At 38.3% G+C, this 15,961-nt stretch overlaps 1 protein-coding gene across 1 annotated transcript in view; it reads left to right on the top strand.

The window, feature by feature from the left end:
* LOC136879292 (uncharacterized) overlaps positions 1–15,294 on the top strand; it is a 33,739-nt gene extending 18,445 nt beyond the window's left edge. The window contains 2 exon segments of the mRNA XM_068229049.1: positions 823–2,768; positions 14,470–15,294. Of these exon segments, the coding sequence (XP_068085150.1) occupies positions 823–2,768; positions 14,470–14,816 (2,293 nt within the window). The 3' untranslated portion in view covers positions 14,817–15,294.
* The last annotated feature ends 667 nt before the right edge of the window (positions 15,295–15,961 follow it).

Below are 15,961 nucleotides of genomic sequence, written 5' to 3'. Positions count from 1 at the left end.
CATGGAAATGTTTAATCAGATGACCCAAAGATCTGTGTTTGTTGCCCAAATCAGTAAGTACTCACTTTTAATCGTTTGGTGGTTTGAATAAATACTTGATGAAATAACATTTCATTTTCAGTATTGGTAACAGTGACTGGTCAACACCCAGTGCACCGGCTGCTTCAGGCATTCACCTCCAACTGATGTACTTCACTGCCTGTTAGTGAATGCATGGAGTTGTAACATTGTACTAAGAGTGTTGTCATTATTTTATTTACAACCCTTGTGTCTGACACTGATAAAAGTACACCAAGCCCGATAGCTGCAGTCGCTTAAGTGCGGCCAGTATCCAGTATTCGGGAGGTAGTAGGTTCAAACCCCAGTCAGAAGCCCTAAATATGATTTTCCATCATTTCCCATTTCCTTACCAGGCAAACGCTGGGGACTGTACCTTAAGTAAAGCCACGGCTGCTTCCTTCCCACTCCTAGCCCTTTCCTATTCCATCGTTGCCACAAGACCTATCTGTGTCGGTGCGACGTAAAACAACTTGTTATAAAAAAACAAAGATAAAATTACATTTGCAATTCCTATAGAGTCTCTATTTTCCATATATTTTATGGCCATTTCTTTTCTTTTAACAATATCTTCATTCTGTCAAGGAATGGAACTCCGCTCTTTATCCTTTAGTTATTTAAGACAGGATGATTATGTTGTTTCATTTCCCCGTAAAACAAGATAATCAGTCCAGTCTAGTTCACTTTATCATCTCTCCTGTAACATAATATTTCATTTTACAGTATTTATTTGTAATCTGATGAAATCTATTTCTCTCTCTACAGACCACAGCGCTCGTGGATTCGTCCCCAGCCTGGCACTGCTATGGCTCGTCGTGACAGCCTGTGCTCATCTTCATCTACAACCTCCAGTTCTCATACGGCGACTAACCCAAGTGATTTATCAGAGGACGATCTGACTCTCAACGAGATGCTGGGCAAGTACGACGAGAGCTACGTGTACGAGAAGGAGACGGACATCCTCAGCGACAGCGATCCTACGGACTGTGACGAGGATTATGGCGACACAGATTTTGATACTGGGCAAGATGGAGGGGATGAACACGATCCTCAAGATGATGAGGAATTAGACTTCATAGACAATGGCTCATACTTGGAATTGAATCCTGCAGATTTGGATGATGGAACCGACAAATCTGCAAGTTCTAATGGTATTGTCAACAAGGGTCACTGCACATATCATATGCCCAGTGATTTTGTTCGTAAACCTGCAATGCGATTTCGTGAGTCATTTCTGAGACGATCAAGCTGCCGACACAATGTTAATAAAGACGAAAGTTCGGGTAGTCCAGGACCATCATCTAGGCACCCTAGTGTTCGTAAGGGAGGGGAGGATGGACATGCATTTAATCGCCGGAGTACTAGGGAAGGTAGCAAGCACAGACGTGATGCCAACTGGGGAAACAGTGCAAGTGGACCGCTATCTCGACCTCCCAGTGAAAAGAAAAGGCTCCGCTGTTCCATGCGTCGGAAGTGTAGTGTGAGGGATCGTGTTCCAGCTTCTAATCCTGTATCTAGTAAAAGTCCTGCAAATATTCCAAATAACAATTTAGTAAATGATGTGGACAGAGTGAAAGTTCCTGAGATTGAAACTGCTGGAGTGTTGAATCTTAATCGGGTTTTAATGCAGAAGATGCTTGCCCGCAGTAGTGTTAGTGGAACCAGAAGTGCAGGAAATACACCGGTCAGTATGAGACGCAGAATTTTAAATCCAAATGAACCTGACTCGCTGAGGAAAACTACTCTCGTTTCAAGGTTAGTTACAGCAGAAATTAACTACAATAATGCTAACTGTATCAGTGATAAGAACAGTAATATTGAAATTCCTACATCACCAAATCATTTTGATGAAATACAAAAGAGAAGATCAAATTCTATCAGCTGTGGTGTTGGAAGTAATGATGTCCAAAAGGCTATGCCAAATGCCAATTATCTGGCAACATTTGCCTCCGAACTTGCAATCATTGAAGCTGATAAAGAAGCAGAACGTAAATATAAGGAGCTTATACTTGAAGCAGAGCAAATATTAGTGAGTATGAAAGGAACTATTCCTGCAAGATACTCAAATTTTATGATTCCAAGACCAAAGCCATTCTTCCTGAATTCAAAATATCTTGTTGATGACGGGCATAGATATAATGGTGTAGGACAATTGAGTAGTAAACTACATGAGAAAATAGATTTTAAAACAGACTGCAACAGTGAAAATAATCTTAAATCTTGTTTAATGAATAAAAAATTAAATTCTCCAAAGAGGATCCTAGATGGATTAGCTCAGAAACAAAACCAAAGTGTTGAAAATGGCAATCTAAGAGCATTTTCTCCTCCTAATAGCTGGAAAGAACAGAACAGAACATTCAATAAAGAAGAGCAGCCAGATGAACAGACCGACAAAGAAGGTCCTCTGAGCCGATCTAGCTCATCAGAGTCAAACGGGTCTACAACTCCGCATCAAGCTGAAGCTTTATCGCCCACAAACCCTCCTCCGCAAAGACCACCACTGATGGCATTTCGTTCCATCGACCTCGGCCATGAAATGGGCGGGTCAGGATACTGCCCGCAAAGTGAACCTGTGAAACGAAAAGTGTACACCTGCAGTGCCACATTTGATCGGTTGCAGAAATCATTGGAAAAGAGTCAACACCAGTCACTGCGACTAAAGGCCGATACAGGTAAGAATGTGAATAACAGCTAAGGAGAACCTTGGCAGGGTTTTAGAGTTAACACTTTCAACACTATGCCTGTATGGGATACGGGCGCACTGCTTTCCTGGTTGTGGACAGTGCCCATATACCATACGGGCGTGATTTTTGCGCTTGTTTATAGACAGCTGCACGTATTCCATACGGTTCCTGTCCCTTGCTTGGAGGTAGTACTTTATCTAGTGTCCACTAGAATGCAACAGTTACCGGAAATTTAAAACCTAAATGATAAAAAGGGTAGTTTCTCCTTGCTGTGACCTCCACCGAAGCACTTGATGTGCCGGGTGCTGAATGCACCAAATCTGTTGCATTGTCAGCCATGTTACTGTACAAATATGTCATCACACTGGCTCAATGACAGCCTCAATCTTGGAGATTTTATAGGGAGTATCAGGTTCAAAAATAGATTACAGTGATGAATACTGTGCTTACGAACCAGACAACATATCAAGTGATAGTTTGGGGAAGAGTTTTATTCGTTACATTACTTTCGACTTCAAGTTTTTTTAGCCGCATTATTTAACTCCAAATACAAGCAATAGAAATACTTCACCTCACCAGAAACTTGGGCTTATTTGTTTGTTTAGACAAAGAGATTCAGGCTGATGATTCACCTGTACCGCGAAGAAAAAAAAAAAGTAGATAGTGGTGCAAGGAGTTCAAGGTTGGACTGTGCATAGCCCGATGTTCTCAGGGATATTATACCTAACCAGGTAAATTGTGTATTTCAAATGTAATTGTGTTTATTTGTGGCTTAAGTAGCCACATTAAATGATTTATTATCTGAGCAGGCTTATGGTAAGAAACAGGAATATAATAGTTTTTTCTCATACATTTTTTATGTTTTTCATAAGACTAATATAATTAAAATATGTTAGATATGTACTTCCTGATTAACATCTTCATTCTGGATGTCTGACACCTTCACAAGATACAAAAATCAGGCATGTACTATGATCCACTGTTGTGTAATACAGTAATGTATTAAAATTCAGGGAAAAGACCCAATTTACTGCCAGGGTCCATGTTAAAATATGGTAGTGTTAAAAGTGTTAAAAGAACTTAAGATTTTTAAAAACTGGTGAAATGAAAGAAAGTAAGTTTATAAGATGTAAGCATACTTTGAGTCTCATCGTTTTAACTAACCCATGTTCTCAGAGATTTCCTCAACTTGAGGTTTAACTGCAATTCTTTGTTTCCAAATAAGATTCCATTGTGTACAGAAATACACCTTTATCAAGGTATGATGAAAACAAAGCCCTGGGATCCTTCTAGAATACTCATAAATGTTGTAAAAGACAAAGACATATCCCTCATCCCAAGGAATAACATGGTAAGTCAAAAAATTAAAGTTCTTAGGGGAAGTTTTTTTTTTGTTCTTGAACAATACGGAATCACCGATTCACCAAATGTTGTCAAACCATTCTCTGTTAAATGCACCAGCTTTTTAAATAATGCATCTGGTTGGATTTTGTTTAATTCGAAAAATTAATGAAGTATTTGTTTAGGATCATGAATGAAACTGACTTGTCCTGTAATGACCAGGCATTATTTTCTTATGTGGAGCAGTAAAAACCAAAGCGTGTAAGTTCACATTTGCAGATTGTTAGTAAGATTTAATATTTCTCTTCAACAGAAGCAGCTGTGTAAAGTCACTGCCAACAATTCATTTAAAAGCCACTTTTATTAATAATATTCAGAATATTAACAAGATAACTCAACTTATCTGGTCCTTACCGGACACTGTTTAATATGTAGGATGCTAAAGGGTTTGTTGTGTCACCTATTCAATACATATATGTGGCTTAAGTAGCCACATTAAATGATTTATTTTTATTATCTGAGCAAGCTTATGGGTAAGAAACAGGAATATAACAGTTTTTTCTCATACATTTTTTATGTTTTTCATAAGACTAATATAATTAAAATACGTTAGATATGTACTTCCTGAGTAACATCTTCATTCTGGATGGCTGACACATACATATACAATACATATATGTATTGAATAGGTGACACAACAAACCCTTTAGCATCCTACATTCAGTATCTTCAATATGGATTAACAACGATTTTTACCACTTACAACACTGTTTAATATTCTGATTAACCTGGGAGTAAAATTTGGCTATTTCTTCAATATTATAATGAAGTGACTTATCTTGTTAGTGTCAAAGGATAGCAAGCACTGACCTTAGTAGGTTACTGCAAAAATTTAAAAAACTGAAAATTACACCTGTTTTTTCCCTGGGATGAGTGATATATTCTACATGGAACATTCTTTATCTTGTTGCCATTGATGATTTCACAACCCGTAATTATAGACATGATATAGGCTTTTACTCTTATGCCGTGTCAAGAAAATAAGGTGAAATTCTTTACGTTTCGCAGAGAACTGTGCTCTGCATCATCAGAAGGAAATCTCGACTGTCCACGAGAAAGGCTTCTTAAACAATGTGCTTTGAATTTAGACGTTATAAAAAAAGTGGAAATGGTGTGTTCATTCATCACCAGATGGCTCCCCGCATGCGGTACAGCGCTAGTGTTCAAAGCGGAAGCTGATGGAATCATCAGAATCAGTCTAAGAGGGTCACATGACATGTGTACATAACATGACATTGACAGGTGTATGACAATGACACAAGCCTGGAATGAAACATCTGGCGATGAGGAACGTACAAATTTTCGAAAACACCAAGATGAAATAACAATAGTGAAGGGACAGGGAAGGGAACTACCTACGTAAATCCTTAATGGCTGGCAACCAGGTATTACTTAATTGATAGCCAGTGTTCCTGTTGAAATTGTTAGGATTTCTATGTATTTCCACAGCTTCTTATATAATCCTGGACCTGTAGTGTCTAGTGTGGGTAAGAGCTCGAGCATCTTGCAACATGACATCATGACCCAACGATGGAGTGTGTTCAGCTATTGCTGATTTGTCTGGTTGGTTGAGACGAATATTACGCTTATGTTCCTTGATATGGGTACCAATGGACCGACATGTTTGACCAATGTATACCTTACCGCAAGTACAGGGAATTTCGTATACTCCAGGATGTAAAAGTGGGTAAAACCAAGGACAAATTTACACATAGGTGTAAAAGTGGGTAAAACCAAGGACAAATTGTCCCCACTTTTACATCCTGGGGTATACAAAATTCCCTGTACTTGCAGTAAGGTATACATTGGCCAAACATGCCGGTACCCGTAATACCTGGTTGCCAGCCGTTAAGGATTTACGTAGGTAGTTCCCTTCCCTGTCCCTTCACCATTGTTATTTTGTCTCGGTGTTTTCCAAATTCGTACATTCCTCATCGCCAGATGTTTCATTCCAGGCTTGTGTCAATGTCATATGTTACGTACACATGTTATGTGAACCTCATAGACTGATTCTGATGGTTCCATCAGCTTCCACTTTGAACGCTAGCGTTGTACCGCATCCGGGGAGCCATCTAGTGATGAATAAATGTACCATTTCCATTATAACGTCTAAATTCACATTGTTTAAGAAGCTTTTCTCATGGACATTCCCGATGATGCAGAACACAGTTCTCTGCAAAACATAAGGAATTTCACCTTATTATCTTGAGATGGCATAAACCCAAAAGCCTATATCATGTCTGTTCTTTATCTTTAAAACAATTTACTGTGAATCACATACCTTGAGGTCCTCAGAGTTCTCAGATAAGCACAGTGGCATAACTGTATTTTACAGTCCCTCCTGCAAGGCAATCCCCAAAAGCTCCCTCCGCATTTCAGTTTGATGACACACTTATGAATACATTTTCATTTAAACAACAGTCATTAACATCTTCAACAACATAACGTACATTTAAAAAAAAAAGCTAATACCTCAATTAATTGTGTACCTAACCCAATTACCAAAACATTGAAATACAGATTACATTTATCCCATCAGTCGTGAGAGGTCAGACCTTAATGATGAGTTCCAGAAAAAATTAAATCATTTCCATCTTACTGTCATGTCAGCAAAAAAATTTCTCAACATCCCAGACCATCTATTTTTAAATTAATTCTATGTATTGTAGGCTTACAAGGAAGGAATATTAAGTCCAAAATCATGGAACTGACAAGGGAAGGCCGTGTACAGGGAAATAACGGATCTTACTTAAATTTTGCGCACATGTTAAACGAGCCAATAATAACACAACGGCCAAAACAATTAGGTGCGTTATAGCTCGCGTTTGAATTGGTGCGCTTGGCTACGCAGGACTGTGGCGCGTGATGGATTCTCTTGCCGAGGGACTGCGCCACTGAACTTTTCTATTCCATTAGTAATTTCAGAGCATGTTGCAAAAATTCTGTAATGGTATTAGGAGAAATAATTTAATTCCTGCAATTAAGGCAATAAAATAAGATTGTTATGGTGAAAATAAAGGTTAATTAGTATAACAAGGGATGTTACACACAAAAGCAAATTCCTTACAGTTTCTGCAACAATGATGCTTGTGGTAGAAATGTTGAAAGCACAAAACGGTTCTACACCAATCGGATGTAACAAAGCGAGGTTAAGGGCTTAATATCACATTTTACTTATCTTTTTTCTAACGGAAAAATAACTTTGCCTATGCTTATTATGATTAAACAAACAACCACTTATCCCACAACAACTATAAGCGTATGTCAGTGTGGCCTCAAATCAGCTGTTGGACAGTGCGATTTGCAGGTAGTGTATGCGAACACACGAACTTTTACGCTTCCTGTAGGTTGCACAAGATAATTTCCAAAATAAATATTTTGGCCATTGTGTTATTTTTTTGCTCATTTAACATGTGAAAAATTGACATAAATTGGCAATTTCCACATACGTTCCCCTTCCCTTGTGAGATAAACAAAATGATTCTGAAAAATCAGGTTTTCAATTGGAACACATCTGCTTATTTTTATTCATTAATACTGTATACGTATTAGGCTACATCTTAATATAATTATAACTAATCACACTTTTCTATTCTAGTAGATCCTAACTGAATAAAATGACCACTTTCAAATATGTTGTTGCAATTAATATTTAAAGTGCGTTAGGTATCTTCTTTTTTGGTACTATCAGAGAAGCTCACACTTTTAAACAAGTTTCCCTGCATTTCTACGTATTTATTTCCTTAATGTTTCCTCAGTGACACTTCGAGTAATTTGAACTGTGGCATTGGTGTAATTTGAATATGGTTGCACTTAAATTTTACATTCTGAAAATGACCTTCAAACTCTGAAATTGAAATTTAACCCCATGAATGGGATAGAAAATTAAAAGTAACAAAATATGAAGTAAAAAAGAGGCATCCTTTTGTTTTTACTGTGGTTAGCTGTTATTATAGATTTTATTCCTTGTTGGTCTATTTTGCCTTCAATGTCTTGAAACTGACATTTTCTAGACATGGAGTATAACTGGGAGAAGATGATCAGTCTATCATGTTAAAAATGCTTGCTTTCTTTCAGTTACTATTGAGATTTAATACCTGTACCTCAATTACACTCTGTACTAATTACTGCAAAAGTCACAGGCTTACTGCCACCAAGATTCATAATACAGTTCAACAGGTGTGGGCACGATGTGTTTGTGAGAAACAAGTGATTAATCCTAACTGGATACTCGTTGACAGAGCAATTACATTTTTCAAGAATTTGAAAGTTTCTTCTCTGATTGACATGTTACTCCAATATGCAGTCTGTTTCTTGCATCTTATAGTTAACACTTCATGGGTTACTTTATAGAAAACTTCATATCATATATTTTAACTCTATCTCCTATGGATTGACCTTCTTCTGACAATTTTCCTGTCACCTAATAGTGTGCAAATAGCGTTGCCTTCACATTACATTCTTCATTCCTTGCTACCTCATTCTGTAGTAGAACTCTTGTGTGAGACCAAAATCAAATCAAATCAAAATCTCTTTATTTGCAAATGAGGTGTCTACCTCGGTGGCAAATGGTACACTAAAATACATTATTGTCAAGCACTAAATTTTAAATTAACAGGAGACGAAGAAAATTTTCCTAGAATACAATATTATACAATTTACGCTAATAATTTTTTCTATTAAACACACACATCATCCTTAATAAATTTATATTGTTTACAAAATTCTACTTATAATATCTTACAAACATAGTCAACTCATATACAGTACGGTATGTGAAATTACTTCTAATAATACTATACAACTGGTATAAGATTAAAATTAACATTGAATTTATTTACATATTTATATTTTACCCATTTTGGAACCTAAGTAGCATAACGACCTGCTGCGTCTTAACCAGAGCCCCTTTTGCCACCACTTTTCAGAGTTCCTGAAGGGCCTTCACAGCTACCGTAGCGGTCCCAGGGCCCTCGAAGTCCCCACTGTACTTCACCCCTACAGGCAGTCCCCTACTTGGGCTGTCCAAACTCCTTAGACCAGGGGATGGAATTAATTTAATCACACACATTTATTATTTACAATATCCTGCACTGGTCGAATGCCCTCTAACATTTAATTTATTATCTCTGTTGTTGTTTATTCTCTTCTTGAATATCTGTACAGATTTTGGAAAAGGATCAAACACTACCCCTGGTAAACTGTTCCACTCCTTCACGCCCTTCCCAATGAAAGAAAATTTACCCCAATCGCTTCTGCTAAAATTCCTTCTAATTTTGTACTTGTGGTCAGTTCTACCAATATAATTATTTTCCAACCGAAGCCTCTCACGGATATCTCCCCATGCTGCTTCTCCTGTATAGGCTCTATATAATCCTATAAGTCTACTTTTCTCCCTTCTCTTACTTAAAGTTTCCCACCCAAGTTCCTTTAACATTTCTGATACACTACTCTTTCTCCTGAAATCCCCTGTTACAAACCTTGCTGCTTTCCTCTGCACACCATCTAGTTCTTTTATTAGGTATTCTTGGTGAGGATCCCAAACACTGTTTGCATATTCCAATAATGGACGAACCATACTTAAGTAACATTTTTCTTTTAATTCTTGTTGCATCCTTTAAGTAGCCTCATTATGACATGTAACGATCTGTATGCTTTCCCAACAACGTCATCAACATGACCCTTCCAGTGCAAATTACTTTCAAATCTCACACCTAAGTATTTGCACTTGCCATCTTTTGGGATAACTACCTCATCCAAAGTATATTCAAATTCAGTTTTAAAGCTCCTGTTTGTAAAAGTTGTAACAGTTGATTTGGCTCCATTAATCTTCATATTATTTTCTTCAACCCATTCCTGGATACTGTCAAGGTCCCTTTGTAATTCTGAACAATCCTCAATGTTATTTATTTCCCTATAAACAATTATGTCATCTGCATACAATCTTATTTTCGATGTTATATTGTTCCCTAAATCATTTGCGTATATTAAGAAAAGTAACAGACCGATTATACTACCCTGTGCAATTCCCTTCCAGACTTTCTCTTTCTGTGATATATTCTCAGTTTGAACCACACTCAGCCCTTATTTATCTCATATACAGTTTGTAATAGCCTAACTTCTATGACACATTCCTCACACATGAAAAAAATATGTCACATGAACATGGGTAAAAAAACAATTTATTTCCATGTAAAACTCATTTTCTACAACTTTACATAGTACATTAATAATGGGAAACACACAGGAACAGAATGTACCAGCACACCACATGAAATGTTAAAAATATCCTCCGTTAGCATTCATACATGCACCAACAAACTGTCGCATTGAATCTGAATGCGCTGATATGATGATGCTTGTTGTTTTAATGGGCCTAACACCTAGGTCATCGGTCTCTAATGGTACAAAATGAGACGAAATGTAATAACAATTTAAAAGTCCAAAACCATCCACTGACCAGAATTCAAAACGTGATAACGAAAAATGGATGGATACGAATTCAAAACAATCAGTGGATCCGACTCGCAATACCCCACATTCCCAGGAACTAGTGTTAAACAATAGTATTACTGACCAAGGGACTGCTTCTAAAGCACATTCCTGAATTGATCATCATCATTCTGTGTCCGGTCAGCGTTCCAAAATGTAGCAACTCCGATGGCCTTGTTGTTCACCTCGATCAGGTCCTGTGTAGTGCAGGGTTGTTCTAGTAGAGGACAGATGAGCAGATGGTTCGGATCTTGTGTTACACTACACTCACAGGATGCGTCTCCATCAGCTGGAAGTATGACCCATTTTTGCATGTTGGTCTTGCAAAGAGAGACGCCCACCCTAAGACGATTAAGTGATCTCCAAATAGGGTAGGGCAAGTCATTTCCTGGAGCTAGCTGTTTCTTTGCAGGGATATCAGACGGCAGCATGCTCTTCCACCTGGTGATGCGGTTAGACTCCGATGTTCCTACCAGTGGTTGAGTCCTGGTGATGAAGCTATTTCTCGACTTCATTTGACAGACTACAGCCTGGTGATTATGCAGTGGACGGCAAGAATCATTAGTCTGCTTTGTCCTCTCTGAATCAGCAGCAACAGCCCTTCTGATAGTGGGGGGAGCTATTCCAACAATCGGGTAGAGTTTGTTAACTGGCGTTGGCTTCGGACATCCCGACAAGATTCGTACGGTCTCGTTGATTGCAATGTCAACCTGCTTGGTGTGAGTGGATGCACTCCACACAGGTGAAGCGTACTCTGCAGCAGACACACATAAAGCAAGAGCAGAGGTTCTCAGGATGTGAGGGCTTGCTCCCCAGGTGGTGGCTGTGAACTTTCTCAAAATATTGTTCCGTGAACTAACTTTCAGCCTGGTGTTGTGGCAATGTTTCTGGAAGGACAGTGTTCGGTCAAGAGTAACACCTAGATACACAGGTGTTGGACAATGTTCTAGTCATTTGCCTTGCCGTGTAATGTCCAGTTCCCGCTGAGCTTCTCTATTCCTTGAGTGAAATGCACACACCTGAGTCTTGTTGGGATTTGGCTTTTTAGATGACTGTCTTCATATTAAGAGCCAAGAGTATCGAGTGCAGAAGTCAACTTTCCCTCCACCTCTTCAAATGTCTTTCCTTGGGCAGCTACTGCAGTATCGTCAGCATAGATGAAAAGCCTGGTATGTTCTGTTATCGGCTGATCATTAGTGTAAATATTAAAGAGCACAGGGGCTAGCACACTGCCTTGAGGTAAACCGTTCTTTAGTATGTGCCATCTGCTCTTCTTACCATAGAGAGAGATTTGGAATCTTCTATTCTGCAGGAGAATGCCAATAAGAGATGTCAGTTGATAATCATTAGTGAGCTGGTAAATTTTCCTCAGCAACTGAACTGATGATGCTTGTTGTGTAAAGGAGTCCAAAATACAGGTCATCGGCCCCTCATAATGATACTTATCGCTAGGAAAGTAGAATCACGGTATTTGTCATGTTGTGGTACTAGTCAAAGTAGCGTAGATTCGCGGCATTCCACACATTATGGTACTACTCACAGATAATGTAATACGCACATGTAACACAGACCTATGGTGTTCCTCACATAGATGTACTAATCACAGGGACTCGTATTATCCCGTAGTATTCCTCACATAGTGGGTACTAATCATAGGCAAGGCAGACCCATGGTGTCGCCCATACAATGGTACTAATCACAGGTACTGCAAAACCCACCCTGATTCACACACTATCACTACTAATCACAAACCTATTGTGTACCCAACATAGTGGTACTATGCGCAAGTAAAAGCGACCCATGGCGTTCCCTGCATGGTGGTACTAATTAAAAGTAGTCTCATTGTTCTAATTCGATCGTCCCTTGGTCGCCCCTTTTAGTCACCTCTTACAACAGGCAGGGGATACCATGGGTGTATTCTTCGCCTGCGTCTCCCACCCGCAGGGGAAGCACTGATCTGTTTCCCATGATTAATATACTAAGTAGAGTTGTAGAAAATGAGTTCTAACGTGGAAATACAGCGCTTCCGGACCCATGCCTATATTTTCTTCTTCTAAATGTGAGGAATGTGTCTGGAAAGTTTGGCTATACCTTATTGCTTCAACCTGTTATTTTTAACCTTCCATTACTTAAAGCAGAAAAAATCACATCAATTTTGGGTTGTTAGGCCACGTGTATGTGCAGCGTTTCGCCACAGCATGCCATTTGGGCTTGTCGGCTGGACCGAAATGAAATGGCGTATAGCTTTTAGAGCCGGGACTGTCCGAGTACAAGTTCAGCTCGCCACATGCATGTCTTTTGATTTGACGCCCATAGATGACCTGCGTGCGATGATGAGGTTCAAATGATGATGAAGACAACACATACACCCAGCTCCTGTGCCAGCGGAATTAACCAATTATGGTTAAAATTCCCGGCCCTACCGACAATCGAACCTGGGACCCCTGTGACCAAAGGCCAGCTTGCTAACCATTTACCATGGAGCCAGACATCTGTTGGACTGGTGTGCCTTGACTCACAGTGTACATCTATAGAGAGGACAATTTTATTTTTTATATAATAGAGAATTATTCTTCCTTAACAAGCTAGCAATCATTATTTGCTAAGTCAGCACAACTGTTAAACAGGCTGCCACTGTTAAGCACATTACTAAGTGAATTGGCCATACAATTAGGGGCGCACAGATGTGAGCTTGCATTCAGGAAATAGTGGGTTCAAGCCCCATTGTCGCTAGTTCTGAAGATGGTTTTCTGTGGTTTCTCATTTTCACACCAGGAAAATGCTGGGGCTGTACCTTAATTAAGGCCATGGATGCTTCCTTCCCTCTCCTATCCCTTCATCGCCATAAGACTTATCTCTGTCAGTGTGACATAAAGCCATTTCAATATTAAGTTAATTAAAATTGGTACCTGTTTCGACCAGTATTCATGGTCATCATCAATCAATTACAAACAAGTGTAAAACAATGCATAGAAAAATAAAATGCGAAGTTTAAATAGTTCTGTTTGGTTTCTGCTAGTGAAGCACTATAATCTTTAAGGAGCACTGTGCGTTGAAATATAACAAAAAAACACAAATAAGATGCATATTTCAAAGCACAGTGCTCCTTAAAGGTTTTAGTGCTTTAATAGCAGAAACCAAACAGAATTATTTAAACTTCACATTTTATTTTTCTATGCATTGTTTTACACTTATTTGTAACTGACTGATGATGACCACGAATACTGGTCGAAACAGGTACCAATTTTAATTAATTAGGAATGTAATCTTACATTTCTTATTTTAATAGTATTGAAAGATGGAACCATTATATACCTTCTTTTAACTTTATTGAACTCACTTCGGTACAGAACAATATGAAATTCTTATCTCTTAATAAAACCAATTGTAAAAAAAAAAATTAAAAAAAACAAAACTGGAAAGGCATGCCAGTCCAACTGACGAGCCCAAATGGCACAATGTAGGCAAAACACTGCACATACACATGGCCTAATAATCCAAAACTGCTGTGATCTTTCTTATGTAACTGTGAAAGCCTTTATTGGCATTTTCTTACTTGATCATTTAATTTGCAGGACTTCCTGGACTTGGTCTCTGCATACACTGTCATATGTTTTCTTTGTCTCCAGGAAAGCAATCGCTAAATCCTCCTAGCATTCAGAACACTACTCTTGTAATTCCTGGATGGAAGTCATATAGTTCTTCTCTTAATCTACACTCCTTATTTGTTAGTGAAACAAGAATTAATAGAAATTTATTTACTCTAAACTTGTCATGAATCTCAATTTAATCTAATCTTGTGGCACCTGCACATGGTGTAATTGTTTGTTGACAGATGAAAAAGGTGGTAAAGGAAGTCTAAAGGAGAAGTTAGAGCAGCTTCGTCGTGAACGACTCGAAGTGGAAGCTAAAGTGCGTGAAGCTCAGGAAGAGGACAGGCGTAGGCTCGACGACAAAGCTCAGTGTCAAAAGCAGCTATCTCTACTTCGTCGTCAAATGTTGGTTCACACTATCGAAGGACTCAAGAGGAGTTTAGAAGACCAGTCTGCAAAACTGCATGAAACATTCCATCCTGAAGATGAAGAAAACTCCTCTAGCGCTGCCGAAATTCAACTGGACACTAGTGAATCAGAAAGTCTCAGACTAGAAGGAAATGAAGATGAAGGGGTAGAAAGGCTATAGCTTTCTAAGTTTTAGAATGCTAAACCATTGTAAAAATAATAATATACACTCCAGTTATCATTAAATTCAATAACTGGCTTGAACATGCCCTTCAGGATGTTTCATGCAACAAATTGTGATCAGGAAATAATAGAAAGAAAAGCTTTCTTCCATGACAAACACTATTTCTACACTATTTTATAGTATAATTTCAATCTCTCAGTGACACAGATACAAGATAAAGAGGGTACTACAGTAAGTTCTTTGAATGCAAGAGGAGTTCCATGTTAGGGTCTGTGGGAATGATAAAAATTTTCAGTTTGACTGAATGTATGACATGAAAATAAGGAAACTGTGTTGCATATTTTTTCCCCTTTCTCTTCCCATGTGGTCCTTTTTCATTATTTTTAGTTTTAAAATTTCCTAAATCAAAACATATTAAAATACTACAGTGGAAATGGGTATAGTTACAAAGGCTATTTCAGAGGATTTCTGTACATTTTTGTAATTGCTACTCATTATAATATAAAACCACTCTTCATCATCTGGAGGTGTCACTTCTAAACTTAGCATATGGCAAAAAAAAAAAAAAAAAAATGCACAGATAAGAAATAAGGTCCAGTATCTAAATGTTTGTTGGTTTATTTATTTGGCACAGGAAAGCAGCAGAAATGGTAACATGAATTTTCATAAATTAGCTGGAAAGGTCTTGTGCAGGTCTTTTAGTTGACTCTCATAGGCAACCTACACATTGTGTATGTGTGAGTGATAACGAGATAGGGAGAGGGTGAAAACCGGTATCGGCCCATAGCCTAATCCTGTCCAATAATACCAAGGGGTCCGCTCAAGGCTTAATGTCTCCCACCCAACAGACGAATCACCACCAACTGTCATGTGCCCTCACTCCATATGAACTCTGCGGAGAGGTTTGGAACAGAATTTGGACTTGGATTAGAAATTGATGGCCAACATTCTGATGGTGAAATTCTTTTCCACCAACAGGTCTTGAACCTACTAACCATGGTGTCAGATCATAGAGATTTGAGCCATTTGGCTTGTGGACTTTTTGGTAGAAATTTGTGTAATATGAAAATATTGTTTGTGTAAATGTTATTTTTTATCTAGTAAGTTAAAATGAGTTTTCTTTATTATTAATACAGTACATT

The sequence above is a fragment of the Anabrus simplex genome, chromosome 8 (genome assembly GCF_040414725.1).
Source record: "Anabrus simplex isolate iqAnaSimp1 chromosome 8, ASM4041472v1, whole genome shotgun sequence".
NCBI lineage: Eukaryota > Metazoa > Arthropoda > Insecta > Orthoptera > Tettigoniidae > Anabrus > Anabrus simplex.
The sequence above is the reverse complement of the archived record's forward strand: the minus strand, read 5'-3'. Positions and strand labels throughout refer to the sequence as shown.